The sequence below is a fragment of the Pleurodeles waltl genome, chromosome 8 (assembly GCF_031143425.1).
Source record: "Pleurodeles waltl isolate 20211129_DDA chromosome 8, aPleWal1.hap1.20221129, whole genome shotgun sequence".
Taxonomy (NCBI): Eukaryota; Metazoa; Chordata; class Amphibia; order Caudata; family Salamandridae; genus Pleurodeles; species Pleurodeles waltl.
The window spans coordinates 1388971149-1388986671 of NC_090447.1; the positions used below are offsets into that span (position 1 = coordinate 1388971149).

At 43.7% G+C, this 15523-nt stretch overlaps 1 protein-coding gene across 1 annotated transcript in view; it reads right to left on the minus strand.

Annotated features, from left to right (window-relative positions):
• The window catches only part of HEPHL1 (hephaestin like 1), a 420608-nt gene that overhangs the window by 360580 nt on the left and 44505 nt on the right, over positions 1–15523 (minus strand). The window contains exon 2 of the mRNA XM_069202431.1: positions 5079–5323. Within this exon, the coding sequence (XP_069058532.1) occupies positions 5079–5323 (245 nt within the window). The remainder of the gene's footprint in view (positions 1–5078; positions 5324–15523) is intronic.

Below are 15523 nucleotides of genomic sequence, written 5' to 3' on the forward strand. Positions count from 1 at the left end.
TTCTCCAAATCCCTGGCTTTTGTGAAGCGGTACATCCAGAAGTGAAAGTCAGCCGCAGCTCCGACACTGCCTGTCAGAGCAAGGCGATGATCATGGCCTGCCACGTAAGACATAATTACAGGCTCCATGAACAGATTTGCATCTCTGAGGACATCCGACACCCAGTGCTTTCTACTCTTGTTTTCCCTCTTTGCTACTTATCCCCATACCACTTGTAATTGTCTTCTCCATACTTTGATTACTATTTTTCTGCCCCTATACCAAACTTGGTGGTTCTATTCTATTAGTCTTACCTATGAGTGATGGCCTCTTTCTTGCCCCCTTGATTTATCTCAGCACTACTCTGTCCCCTTCAGTTATGTAATAATTACACTTGTGTAACTGCGTAATTTTGTTTGGCCCTTGCTCTTGTGCCTTTCTAGCTTTCTCCTTTTTTTGTTTTATTTTTATGATAGATGTATTTATGGTACTCGGGAAGTTTAACATTACGCTGTATTAATGGTTTTACTGTCTGCATTTGGATGTACACGGCTTAATTTTATTTCAAAATAACAGGGCATTGTTTCACAAAGTAACACAGGCTCACTTAGGATGTCTGACCAAAACAAGCTTTGGTAAGTTTCTCTGCAGACAATGCATTTTTTTACCATTAAAAATCCAGCCCACAGTTCACCATCTCAGCACTGCCACATAATAACTAGTATTCAACGCTTCTTTTACCAATACAGGGATGGGGAAGGAAGCCAAAGCAGTTTTCCTTAAAGTGCTAAAGAATACTTGCCTAAAAAAATCCCAGATAGATTCAATATATTGAATAAGTCAATGTTAACTGGCATTTTATGGTTCTGACAAAGGAGGGGCGAGAGTGGAAGCATGCTCATCATCCTCGGATAGTTACAAGGGCGTAACAGAGGCCTCTGCAGCCCCCGGGGTGAGGAGGAGGAGGGGCCTCTGTTACGCCCTCCCTCACCCTCCAAGACATGCCACTGCATGCCTTGCAAAATGCCTGCAATGGCATGGAATCAGAAATAGTTAAACATTCGGGAACGCCACTCTGCTTTCCTGAGCAGGCCTATGCGGCACAAAGGGGGCGGGTAACCATTTAGGCAGCCCCCATTGATCCCAAGACCTATGAACATCTGTGCAATCTGGGAGACGCTGGGGTCCCTTTTCACATTCTGTAGGGGCCCCCCCCCCATCATTTATTGTTATGCCACTGGTTAGTTCTGGATCTTACATGGTTCCCCAAGTCCCAGGGCCTGTGCCACCTCTTGCTCGTTGGACCACCCCCATGTTGATGAAGTGTCTTTTCAAACACCCCCAACATACCCCCGTGGGAGCAAGTGGCAGTCTAGGGTTGCATGCTCCTCTAAGTCCAATGTCGCCTTCCCCGATGGCCATAGCGTGTGTGAGAGAGCGAGGGAGAGGAGAGGGAGAGTTCAGCGCACTGTCACCTACAAGGTACCTTCTCAAGAATGGAGCTGCTGTTGGTTGGAGAGATCTTTACTCATGATTATACCCGGGAATAGCCGGGGTTTTTAGTGCTTTCCTAAAATGCAATAGATCAGTAGTGGTTCTCGGAGAAGCTAGTAATTTGTTCCAAAGCTGTGCCGCCATGACTGAGAAAGCTCATCTTCCCTGTCTTATTCACCGAAATTTGGGAAACACAGGAGATTTGTAGTGATTCTTGCCCTCAGCCAGGGAAAGCTCCCAATATTGAAAAATTGTCCGGCACGCTGATCTATATCCTAAATAAATAAATGACATTGCCAACGGAGCAACGCCTCTTTACTCTTAATGTATGATTTTATTTGTAATGCATTTTTATTGATTACAAAATATAGGAAGGACAACTATAGCAGTCCTCACACGATTGCTACAAGCTTCTAGATGTCCTTGTGCTCGGGTAGGCACAGGCGTTCTATCAAATATTTTTACACACTTTCAAATACTTTGCTGCATTTTCTGTTCTAGATCTCCCTTTAATTCTTCTCATTTAAAAATGACTTGCATTTCATGGATTTCTTCGACATACATTCAGTCTTTCTGATCACAAAACTGCATACTGTATTTCGATGTATGGAACTTTTTTTATAAGAGGAAAAAAACCGAACTAATCCATAATGTACTTTTGCTGGCATTTATAAAGAAAGGATTGAGAGGTGAGTAAAAGCAGGAAAATACATCACACAGTGAATTTAAATGAATATATATTTAGACAGCATTTATAAAACATCTGTGCACACAAAGTATAAAATTAGGCCCAAACGTGCATTAAAAAGAGGATACTTTAGGAATACTAAAGCATGTAGGAGGCTGGATGTGGACTGGGGCTGTGGGAGACCAAGCAGATCAATAAACAAGGGTAAATTAGGCATCACTCTCCCCATCCCCCCAAAAAAAAAAAGTTCAAAGGCACATGACTGATCCCTTTCACTTCATTCAGCACAGTACAGTACAGAAGTCTGCACACAGGAAACTACCGTCAATGCTTAATCCGCTCCACAGAATTTCTAACCACATCTTTCAAGTCATTTCATATTTCCCAGGTCTTAAAGAAGTCATTAAAAAAAAATCCCTAATCTCACAGGTTTACAATTTTCCATTGCACTTTTCAGTAGCGTTGTCAATGATTACAATCCACTTTAATCCCTGTAATTGCTGAAGGGGTGTGCACTATTCAGTGACTGAACCCTAAATCACAATCCATGAATATAATAATCGCTCTCACAATTGAAACATTACAAGATATATGTACAATAGTCAGGGAACAGGCCAACATTCGCCGCCAGATCCACGAGGACACTCACGTTGGACATTGTGCTCTTTATTATGCCTTGCCTACAGTCAGCTCTGGGGACTTCCTTCCAGCAGTTTTGGACTTACTTGACGACGTGCATAGCATGCATTTGTTATGTACTGCCATTGAGTGTGGTGAGGCTTATACCTAACAGCATGAAAGCCTCAAGTGGGTCATGATGCCCTTCTTCTCCCTCAACTCAGGTAATACACAGCACTTCTCTGCAGACCTGTATATATCTATCTATCAAAAAAAATATATATATATTTATATATATATATATAGTAGTTGCCTTGCTATTTTTTCACGAGACCCAGGATAAAAGGTTAATTTTGAGTAGCAAGTTGAAACATACATGTCCTAGATAATGTGAGTAATAAGAGTGATTCTCCCATGTAAAGTAAGGGTCACATGCAGTCTGAGAGACAGTAAGCAGTGGCTTCTCATGTTAGTCAGGCTTGTCATGTTAATAATGTGGGACTTGACCTTCGATTGGAGTACTATATACAAATATGTATGTTCATCACTATAAATGTTCCAAATAGGATGTTCTATAGCACACATATTAAGGCCTGGTGTGAACATGCACACAAGGTTCTGCTAGGTACTGCACTGATGTACTGCACAGGGAGCACCCTGTACTAGTGCACTGCTACAGGGCTGCATCATTTCCACTGCTTTACGTTTTCACAGTATTAGATGCTGCCATAAGCTGATGCTCATCTGGAAGTTGCTAAAACTTCTCTACACATCTTGTCTAGGGTTGTGTTTTCAACAAGTAATCGAAGCATGCTCAAACCCGTGTTCATGATGGCTAATAAGTGCACCTGGTGCAAGAGACGGCTAGGCAAGGTGTCCAGAAAACATACCTTTTACAACATTAAGAGAGCGCTTGCTTTTGGCACTGTCTTTAGTTCTCTTTCAACCTCTAGTCCAACAGATTGTAGAGCATATCAGGATCTTGTAGGAAGTTAGAGCATGTAGGGTTGCATTGGGAACATGTAATTAGTGATCTCCATGTAGTGATCTCCATTTGGAATGTATACAATGATTACAAAATGATCAGAGAACTAGAGGTGCAGAATAAGATAACAGTTATATTTATCACATTTATTAGGACTATCTTGTTTTTAGGGCACAAAAAGAATGGTTTTAAATTTGATGACAGTTTTTCTGGCTTCTAAGACAATAATGGGATCAAACGTGACACTGAGTTATGTTAATTGGGCCATGAATGACTTGAAGCATATAAACAGGAACATGGACACCCAGCATCATTTTTTTGGAATCCAATAAATACTTTATTTCGGCGTCCAGTGCCATAAAAGGCACACAACACGACATTTTTACTCGATATACTGATAATAAAATAAAATTATAAGTTCCCTACAGGACTAAAATATAATGCTGTGGCCTGGTAGTGCCTACACATTTAGCCTAGACACACTCGTTAACGACCGAAGTTGGCCTTGCTTTTTAGTATTAACTATATTTGGCATGAAAACACTACTGTGTAAAAATATGCCAACATGGTTTTGCTACTCTCAAGATCGCCTCACTTTCATGTCAATAAGATGAATCCATTAGTATAATATCAAACAGTTGTCTCTAATTGTATTTAAATGTTGCACGATGGCCATGCAATTTTTGGCAGTCTCAATCTTCACTTTTTTGAACCGTCATTCTCAACAGCTATTTATGTGGCTTACCCTACGAATGCCTTATTGGCTTGGCTACTGGAACTATGATATTTTGTAGTCGCAGCTTTATCCACCTATGTGTGAATTTGCCGCATTTGCCACATAACCCATCATCTGCTGCATAATGTGCAGACTAAAGTAAAAAATATTAGGTTCTCACTCAAACGGAACAAGAATTACTATAATCACAGCTAACGTGTCGCCACAGTAATAAGTTCTTGTGAAGGGTGACTTGTCACCTTTCTGTAGTTTATTTCTATATTTAGGTGTCAAAGTGGTACTAATGAGATGAAACTGTTGCCTAGAAAGTGCTAAATTGTGTCCGAGTGTGTGTAAAAATCCAAGTAATGAGGTACTACTAAAACAAAATATACTGCATTAAGCCGCATTATCTGCCTTTTCTTGTGAATCGTTTACTTAGCCCTGCTGCATAATTTGGTTCTCCCCTGTCGCATAATTCTAGTGGCCCTGCCAATAGGTTGCTTGGCTGACTGCCAGAACAGGGCAAAACTGTAATGCATCATCGGCATGAAAGCTGAAGCTCAACTACAAAAGGTAAATAGAAAATGTACGATTACCTTCGGAATCTTTCTCATAAAAAACTCCGTGAGGATGAAGGGAGTACGGACGTGAAGCAAAATTCTTCAGATGCACCACAATTTTATCGTCGACCTCCGCCTTCAACAGGGGGCCCAGAAACCCCAGCCAGGCGGGTTTAGGGACTTCTGTCGTGTAGTCGTCATCAGTGAACTCCTTGTAAACAGCCTTTTTATACACCCGCCCAATCGTGTTCTCTTCCTTTGCCAAAAATACCGAAGCGTGTCTGTGATACACAAAAGAGCAAGTTAACTTTGGTGCAGTGATATTTCTGTAACTCACTTAATGACACACAATTAGCAAGACAGCTTTTCAAAAGGAAAAAAGCTTTAGGTCGAGCTCACCCAAACCTTGACACATATTTAAAGGTTTATTTTTCCATACAGCGATTAATGGAATATTTATTAAATATCTGTGGAGAAACCAAGGGAGAATGACTTAAATACGTCCAAATGGGAAATGTAAAGGCAATGTTTCACAAATCACGTGAGAGTGCAGTTAGGAGAATGAGCTGAAAGGCCTGGGTTAACTACTGGAAAAAGTCTGACTAAAGTTCTAAAATTGAGTCTTAAGCAGAAGACTAAATAGGTCTACCCTGAGAGGCCAGCAGTCAAATAATACATCCTACAACTTTATCTCCCCCCTCACTATAGATTCCAATAACTACATTTTCCTCTGCAACTTCCACCTTGATGACCACAATGACATCATCACTATCAACTTCCTCCACAGCATGAACATTGGACACAACCAACTCGTCCATGACTGCCTCTCCGCCCCCCCAGGCCACACACTGGATCCCATCTAAACCTCCAGCAACTGCATTGGGTATAGCCACACCAAAGAACTCAGCTAGACCGACCACTCAATTGTCCACTACAACATCACCAGCTCACGGACCTCTGCCCCCAGCCTGTTCAATGCCCTCCACCACAGCTGGAGCAAAGTCTCAAAGAACACATGGATCAACACCCTCAACACTACACACCCTATCTCCTCCAACAACCTAGAAAAGAACGTCAGAAACGTCAACAATGCGATCACCAACTGTGCCGAATGAGAGCAACGCTGCTGGTAACACCCACAGAAGGTCCACCAAGCAGGCTAGCTGGTATACTGAAGACCTCAGAACCGCCAAACATTGTAAATTAATGGAAAGGAGATGGCGCACCAGCAAGGACACAACTGACAAGACCGACTTCAAGACAGCCCTCAACCTCTACCACAGGAATTTGAGACAATTCAAGGAAAAAAGGTCTTGGCGTCACATCAATTAAAGCTCCAATAACAGCAAAGATCTCTTCCACATTGTCATTCTTCAACCCCTCAGTTGCAACATACATTACCCTCTCACAGGAACTTTGCAACAACCTTGCAATCTTCTTCCACATCAAGATCACCAACATCTGCAAAAACGTCAAACCACAATCCAGGGCTACCGACTTCAAGTAACACAATGACCCCGCTACCAGCACAGACATCCAACTAACTGAACGGACCCAGTTCACCCCACAGGACACAGTCTCCACAATGAACTTGGTCCACTATGGAGCCCCTGTAGAACCATGCCCTCACCACATATTCAACCAAGGCGAAGCCAGAATCAGCCCTTAACTCATCACCTTTTGCAACACCTCATTTGCCACAGCCACCTTCCCGAGAACTGGAAACACACAGAAGTCAATGCCCTACTAAAAAAACCTTCGGGAGACCCCAGTGAACTCAACTACCAACCAATCTCCTTGCACCCTGCCAAAGTATTATAAAAAGCCATCAACCCACAACTCATATTACATCGGGAACGGAACCTCCTACTCTATGCCTCCCAATCTGGATTCAGCAGCAAGCACAGTACCAAGACGGCCCTCATCATGGTTAATGACGATATCCGAGCCCTACTCAACTGAGGAGGGGCCTGGCTCTGATCTGCCTAGACCTCTCGGCAGCCTTTGATATGGTCTTCAACCACAAAGCTGCACAACATAGTCATCCAAGGAGCTGCTCTCAGATGGATCACCTCTTTCTGCACCAGATGAACGCAAATAGTGCGCCTTCACCTCCGAACCCTGGGAAATTTGTGGAGTACCCCAAGGATCCTCACTCAGACCCACCCTCTTCAACACTTATATGACACCTCTGGCCATCATTGTCAATACCCCCGGACTCAACATCATATCCTACACTGACAACACACAATTCATCCTGTCCCTCTCCGAAGGAACCACCAACACCAAGACACACCTGAAGGACGGACATTGCCAACTGGAGGAGTGATAACTCCCTGAAGCTCAACACGAACAATATGGAGGTAGTGATCTTTAGAAACAAAAGCTCCCCTTGGGATGCATCCTGGTGGCCCTCAGAACTCAGACCTACTCCTACCCTCACTGACCACGCTAGGAACCTAGGCATCATTCTGGACAACAAGCTAACCAAGATAACTCCGGTCAATGCAGTCTCCTCCTCCTGCTGCTTCTTCATCCTCTGCATGCTTTTTAAGATATTCAAATGGCTGCCCCCAAAAGGTCAAGACAAATTATCACCTAGGCCCTCATCTCCAGCTGACTGCACTATGGCATCACTCTCTACATAGGGATCGCAGATCACCTCTTCTGACTACTACAGACCATAAAGAATGCAGCAGCCAGCCTCATCGTGGATCTCCCTAGACAAAACCACACCACCCCCCCACCTCAGGGAACTCCACTGAAAAAATGGCAGTTCAAGCTCCTGACCCATGCATACAAGGACCAACGCTATTGCGGACCCACCTATTTGAACTACCACCTGAACTTCCATCAGCCCACCAGACACCTCCTCTCAGATTCCCTTTTTCTAACCGTCACCCCTCACATACAATGTAGTGGATGCAGAGATCACTCCTTCTCCTACCTAGCAGCACAGATATGAAACAAGCTACCCTTTCATCTCCTGACCTCCCTATCTCTTCCAAAGTTCCAAAAGTCCCTGAAGACTTAGCTAATTGGCTTATCAACTGGACCCTGCCAGCACCAGGATACCCTCACAAGTTGGAAGCTGCATGATACCCTGAGGGAAGTGTACCAGAGGCTATCTTAATCTATGGGCATAATGAGGCGTTCAGGAGGGGAGGAAAGTGCAATGTCTTTGCAGGGCTACTCTCTGCAGTAACCCTGTGCTCCTGCCCATAGCACTGTCGCTGTAGAAAAAGAAGGACCCCAGCAGTGAACTCTATGCCCCCAGTGTGCGATTCTCCAGTACAAGACATGAGAGCAGAGATATGGAAACAAGTTCTTCCACCTGTACTTCTCGGAGTCAATGTACACCCTTAAAAGGGAAAAGGGGAATAGCCTTTCAAAATAAGAGGGATCTGGAAGGCAGCGTGGTCATTGAGGTGATGACGCAGCACACCAGCATGTTACAGCAGTTGCCTAGCCATGTGATGACTACTTAGCCATATGGTAGCATAAGACCATACATTCCAACATTTTGGAATGGGAAAGTTGGAGATTTAAAAAAAACAATCTGGAGAATTTATTTCTTCCATTGACTTCTATTGAAGCAGAGGCAAATTTAGGTGGAAGACATCCAAAATAAAGCCATTTTTGGCTTAAAAAAAAAATGTGTCTCCTGCCTGAATCATGTCTATTAGTATCTATGTATTACTGCTTTTTAGAGGTCAGCCACTGAGAGTGTGAAAAGCTTAGGTATGTGCAGGGTCAGACTGGGACAGAAAAACGGGCCCGGCAGCAAACTAAAAGAGGCCCCAATTAGTGAATCAGATAGCTAAAAAAACTGGCTCATATTTGCAAATAAGGGCAGTTTTCAATTTGTAAAGACAGGCTGTATAGGTGTTTTGCAAGGTATGGAAGACTGTGCATTTCCTGCTTGCTGCAGGAAAGAATTATGGTAATATCAGAGAAAGCAACATCAAGAGACCCTCCAGACTATAAAACCAGGCCATAAATAGCCACAAAACCAGCCTATACACTGACCTGACAGACCAGCCCTTCGCGCACTTTGATTGACCTATAGGCCAGTCCAACTGCTTTCTCAGATGTACATGGCCTATTTCGTAGGACCAGTGCCCTGCTTGAAAGTCTCCTGTGGGCCCTACAGAAGTCACAGCTTAGAATAAGTGGGGCCACTGAAATGGATCTCCAGCAACAGCAAGAAGAGACCACTTGGTCAATCTTGATGAGGGATGATGAAATTCAGTGGATAGATTATACAAGAGTCTGCCTGGGAATGACAGAGCTGCTCTTGAAAGCTGCAGAATGCAGTTGGAGTTGCTCCATACCCTTGGAAGTTTCACTGGAGGCTGAGGGCATTGCCACCGAAGTGCAGGGCTTGTGAGTTATAGGATTCCATAATCTGAAGACCAGCTGAGATGGGCCAGGATCCAGGGATACATGGATCAGAGAATTCTAGAGGAGCACAATGAGTTCTCAGTATGTCAGGACTAAAACAGTGAGGTTTCCAAACCCTCTGGCTGAGTTACATTACTGGGGTAGTTCCCTACACTTGTCTTGGGTCAGTGCTAGACCCACAGACATTATAGTCTTTATGTCTTTGTGTAAGGGACTTAAACTCTGCAATGGCTGGTCCCAAGCCCAGCTGTGAAAGGAGGAGGATTATGCGTGGGGATAGCTATCCTACCATGTAAAAAAAAAAAAAAATCCTAGCTACAGAAACGTCAACGAAAAGACATCCTGGCCTTGGGAAGAGGGGGATCTCCTTCATGAAGTGCTATGTTGCCTTGTGGTGAAAGCCAGAGATTCCTGGAAGCCACAAAACTGATCCACCTGCTTTCCACCAAGACCATCAGCATAGGGACAAGGAACATGAGGACAATGTACAATATAGGCAAGACAGCAGAAATGAGGAAAAACAAACAAACAAAAAAAACACAGCAACCTTGCCCTTTGGCATCAGCAAGACCAGATGGGCATGGTCCAGACAGAAAAGACTGGCTCCAGGAGGAATGCTGCTGTATTCTGGACACGAGGAAGAGAACATCCCACATACTCAGGGAGTAGCACTGATGCTAACGCCAGCAGCCAAGAGAACTTGGATTAGATCGGGAGCCCACGGTCCCAGAATCACCACAGTGGCCTTCTGCACTAAGAAAAATAGGATCAGCATGAATGTTATCCAGGGCTATGCACCTACAAATGACCACAAAGAAGAGGAAAAACTGTTTCACAAGAGACTCAAGTCCATACTGGAGAAATGCTTTGATAGCATTAATTTTCCCATCAGTATGTTGATTCTCTAAGACTGGAAGCGACAACACGAGGTACAAAGAGTCATGGGCTACCATGGTCTAGGCAACATGAACAAGAATAGTGAAAAGATCAAAGATCTTTGTGCCCTGAACAGTCTGGTGATAGTGCATATACATGGCAATGTGGGTGTCACAAGACCATTCATCAGAGAATCAGATTGACCAGGTCTGCATTGCCAAGAATTTCTGGAGGTCCCTGCAGGATGTGAGAGGGATGAGAGGAGCAGACGTGGCTTCAGACCATCACCTTGTTGTGGCCAAGGTAAAGCTGAAGAAAGCACGGACGGAACCAACAAACACATGCTAGCAATATAACACCACCAACCTTATTTACAGATATGGAGTGAATACTCCGTCACTCTCAGTACCCTCTGTAACAAGTTTCAATTCCAGCAAGAACTACAGGGTGACAGAGGCCCATTAAAAAGTCCGAGGGAGAAGATCAAAGAAACAGGGACATCAACCTTCCAGGAAGTACTGGGTCCCAAGAAACACAAGCATAATGAATGGATCTCCACAGAGATTCTGTAAAATCCAAGAGCGTAAGGAAAAGAAAGCTGCATTCCACATCAGCCGAATAAGAGCAGAAAAATCGAAAGCTCAAGGCGAATACATCAAAACAAAGCAGGGCAGCAAAGAGAAACTTAAGAGCAGACAAACGAAGATTCATTGATGGTCTTGCCACAGAAGCCCAGGAAGCAGCAAGTCATGAAAACTTGAAAGAACTGTATAACAAACAAGGAAACTATCCAGCACACCTAGGAAGCCAGAAAGACCTGTTAAAAACAAAGCTAGGAAGATAATCATGGTAAAGAAGGCCAACAACGAAGATAAGTGGAGCACTTTGAAGAACTGCTGAACCAGCCTATGTCGCAGTCTCCACCAGATATACAGCTAGCTGACAAGGACTTTCCACGTGACTGCAGCACACCAACCAAGGAAGAAAATGGCAAGCCATCAAACATCTGAGAAAAGGGAAGGCAGCAAGACCCGACAACATTCCTGCAGACGCACTGAAGGCAGACAATGAAATATCAATAGACCTACTCTACCCCATGTTTGTAAGGACTTGGGAAGAGAAAAAAAAGTGCCATCCGACTGGAAGGAGGGATATCTCATCAAGCTCCCTAAGAAAGGTGACTTGAGTAACTACACAAACTACAGAAGGATAACTCTATCAACACCAGGCAAAGTGTTTAACAGAGCTATCCTGAACAGAATAAAGGAACAAGTTGATGGTAAGTTGCAAGACCAGCAAGCTGGCTTCTGCAAACATAGATACTGCACAGACCAGATTGCAACACCATGCATCATTATTGAGCAGTAGATGGAATGGAACGATCGGCTCTTTGTCAACTTCGACTACGAGAAGGCATTCGACAGCCTGGACAGAGAGACCATTTGGAAACTCCTTCGCCACCTACAGTGTGCCAGATAAACTTGTAAGAATCATCAGGAACTCTTTGAGGGAATGACCTGCAATGTCCATGGAGGACAACTCACAGAAGCCTTGCAAGTGAGGACCGGAGTCTCCCAGGGTTGTTTTCTCTTGCCGCTGGCCACAGACTGGATCATAAACATATCCACAGGAAGGGGAAGAAATGGAATCTAGTGGACACCTTGGGCGCAGCTTGACAACCTGGACTTTGCAGATGATCTGGCCCTACTCTCCCACGCCAATCTGCAGATGCAAGAGAAGACAAACAATGCAACAGTCACATCAGCACAACTTGGCCTCAACATCCACAGGGGACAAACCAAGATCCTGAAGGCTGACACAGCCAGCAAAACTGCAGTCACTCTTGCAGGAGATGCACTGAAAGAGGTTGAGTCCTTCATCCACCTGGACAAGGAGGGTGGCACAAACACTGACATCAAGGCAAGAATCGGCAAAGCACAGGCTGCCTTTATTCAGCTAAAGAAGGTCTGGAGCTCCAAGGACTTAACGTTGCAAACAAAGATCAGGCTTTTTAACAGCAATGTGAAATTGACCCTTCTGTATGGCACAGAAACGTGGATGATAATAATGACCACCACCAAAGTCCAGACCTTCGTCAAAACTTGTCTGAGGAAAATCCTCCAAATCTGTTGGCCAAACACCATCAGCAACAACAAGGTATGGCAGCAGACTTCCCAACTCCCTGCTCATGAAGAAATCATAAAAAGATGCTGGAGCTGGATAGGTCACACCGTCCGCAAGCCCGCATCAAACACCACCAAGCAAGCCTTGACCTATAACCCTCAAGGTCAAGGGAAAGGAGGAAAGCCAAGACACATCTGGTGCTGAGGCCTGGAAGCTCACTACAAGTAGATGGGGTTACACCTGGAGTCAGATTGAAAGAAAAGCACAGGACAGAGATGGCTGGAGAGTCCTGGTTGATGACCTATACGGGATTTGTATAACATGCCTACCACTATTGGGAACTTGCAGTGCTACTTTTCCCTATCAGTTTAAATCAGAATTCAGCATGCATGATGGTTGAGTGTATGTCCAGAGCGAAGGCTGGCAAAGCAGGGAAGTGTCTGATGTATTGTGTGCAACTCCTAGGTGACGTCTGACTCCTATACAGTGATTGTGCTTGTGTCCAGAAGCATATGAAGCAGATAGAGTGCTTACATGCATGCCTAGTGATGCAAAGGAGAGCACATATAAATTCCTGCTAATGGGTTGAATTGTTTCCAATGTCATCTCTGCATGTGTGACCCCCCCCCCCTCCCCTGAGGTGAAGAGGGCAGAGAGGTTATGCTAAAACACACCAGATCATGAGTTGGTGGTAACGTAATACATAGTTTGAGATAGCGGAGTTGAAGGGGAAGATCCTGTGTCTCCCCATGTCTATGCAGGTAAGTGGATGCTGGACCTTAGATACACTGACAATATGTCCATTGCTAGAGGATAAAAAAACATGAAGGGCTGATATCAGGATTTAAGAACAAGTATTGACAAAGCCAATAGGTTTCGCCCATGCAACATCTATTGGTTTTGTCATTTTTTTTAAAGAAACGCTGCACAGCAGTGCTGTCTGCTGTACAACATGGCTTAAAGAAAAAAAGCACTGACGCGGTGTCACTGGAGGCATCATAGCAATTTTTTAACTTTACGTTATATTGCACAGCAGCCTGTCTAAAAACATTGACAAAGCCAATACATGTTGGGTAGACTAAACCTATTGGCTTTGCCATTCGTCCATCACCGGCAGCAGGAGGAGTATGGGGATGTGGCAATCATGCTAAGCTCTACATTGAATTTGCATGTTTTAACGACTTTGGTGTATGATGTAAAATGTAATGCATTGTTTATGGCAATTCAATTGATTATACCAAATAAAGTAACTAACCTCTCACATACACAAATACTCACAGTGAAAGGATAGCATAAGCAAAAAGGACTTTGAATAAAGTTGTACATCAAGGTTTCCTGCATGAGCACTGTAATGATACAAGAAGCATTTGCAATGCAATAGGTCTCGCATTTGCGTTCGTTGGAGCTATTGGCACGGTACACAGCAATGTCTCTTACCTATGTGTTTTGTTTTGGAGTGTAGTGAATGTATGTGGCGTGGAATTATGTGGGTTGTATTGGAATTGCTGGTTGTGGAATTGTGTGCTGTGGAGTGTATTTGTGTAGTGGATTTATGTGGCGTGGTGAATAGATAGGGGTGAGAGCTGCACTGAATAGATGGAATGGAAGACAGAGGGCTAGGTAGTTTGTGCAGAGCGCGGTGAATGAACTAGAGAGAGGAGCAAAACGTGTGTTAGAAAGAGCTAAATAAGAGGAGAGCAGAACACATACACATAAAGGAGTGAGGACTTGTGTAAGCAGAAGACACCCTAAGAAGAGGAGGAGAGACTGGGATTGAGGGACAGAAACCTTGAAAAGGCACAGGCAAGAAACTGTTTAGTATGTGTGAGCAGGCAGTATAGAGAGGAGATAGGAGTGTGAGGGAGGGATGGATGAGAGGGGGCAGTGGGATTGTGAGATGAGAGGGGTAGTGACGGTGTGAGGGAGACACGAGAGGGGCAGTGGGTGTGTGGGGGAGAGGTAATAAGGTTGTTGGAAGTATAACGGAGAGATGTGTTTGATTGGAATGGTTTCTTGTGGAATTGTGTGGCAAGGAATTGTGGTGTGGTGTGAAGTAGAGTAGTGAAAATATGTGGTATGTCAGTGACATACCTTTGAATGTATTTCCTAGAACATCCATGACTACTCATCCATGCTCAAAACAGATCCCAAGATAAGAATGTGGGTTGTGAGAAAAACCCAAGACCATATGAGCTACTTTCATATTTCCATGATACTTTAATAGAGAGCACTTGTGCTTCCCTCAGCCAATTGCAAGGAAGTTCAAGAGTGTGTGTGCAGAATGAACCACCATAGAAGACCAAGGAAAGAGCGTGCTCTCAAGTCCAGTCAAAATGGGGGCAACAAAACATGTAGAAAATGTGCAATATGCAACAGGTGGTTTTTTAGAAAGTAATTGAAACACAGAAACATTATTTAAAAAAAAGAAAAGAATAAAATAAAAATTAAAAGCCACACAAAAAAGACCCAAGTTAAAAAAGTCACTTTTGACATTCTATATTAGGAATGTAAAAATAAAATAAAAAAATAAATAAATAAATGGCCGGCACATGTAGGTTAGTGTGACTGCCAACCCTCTTTTTCCAATGCCACCATTGGAGGCTGGCTAAAAGTTGTGAAAGTCGGAATGTTTGGACCACAACAGAAAAGACTGACTTCATACAATGACATGTCTACAGTGGGTTATGGCAAGTTACCAGAAGAGTAATCATTTGCTCTCGTTTCCCAAGCACTTTAGAGCACAGTGGTCTGCTTTGCATGATACCAAAACAGCTCATCTAGAAAATCTTTTCTCACAGGCACCTCCCATAAACCAAACCGGTCCTATCAAAAAAATACAACCAAGGATATATTTAAAAGATGACATTTCCTTATTACATTTCACCTCAGATCCTATCACAAATAATCAGGAGAAGGCTGCACTCAGACAATACTCAGACGTGAATTCCCTCTTGATGCAGTAAAGAAGCTTCACTTTCCACCATGCATAGTAAACAATAGGTTCAAAACAAGCTGATAATGTGTTGACATTTATCAGGCATTGTTTGGGTGTTTTTAAAAGTGAGGAAAATAATCTA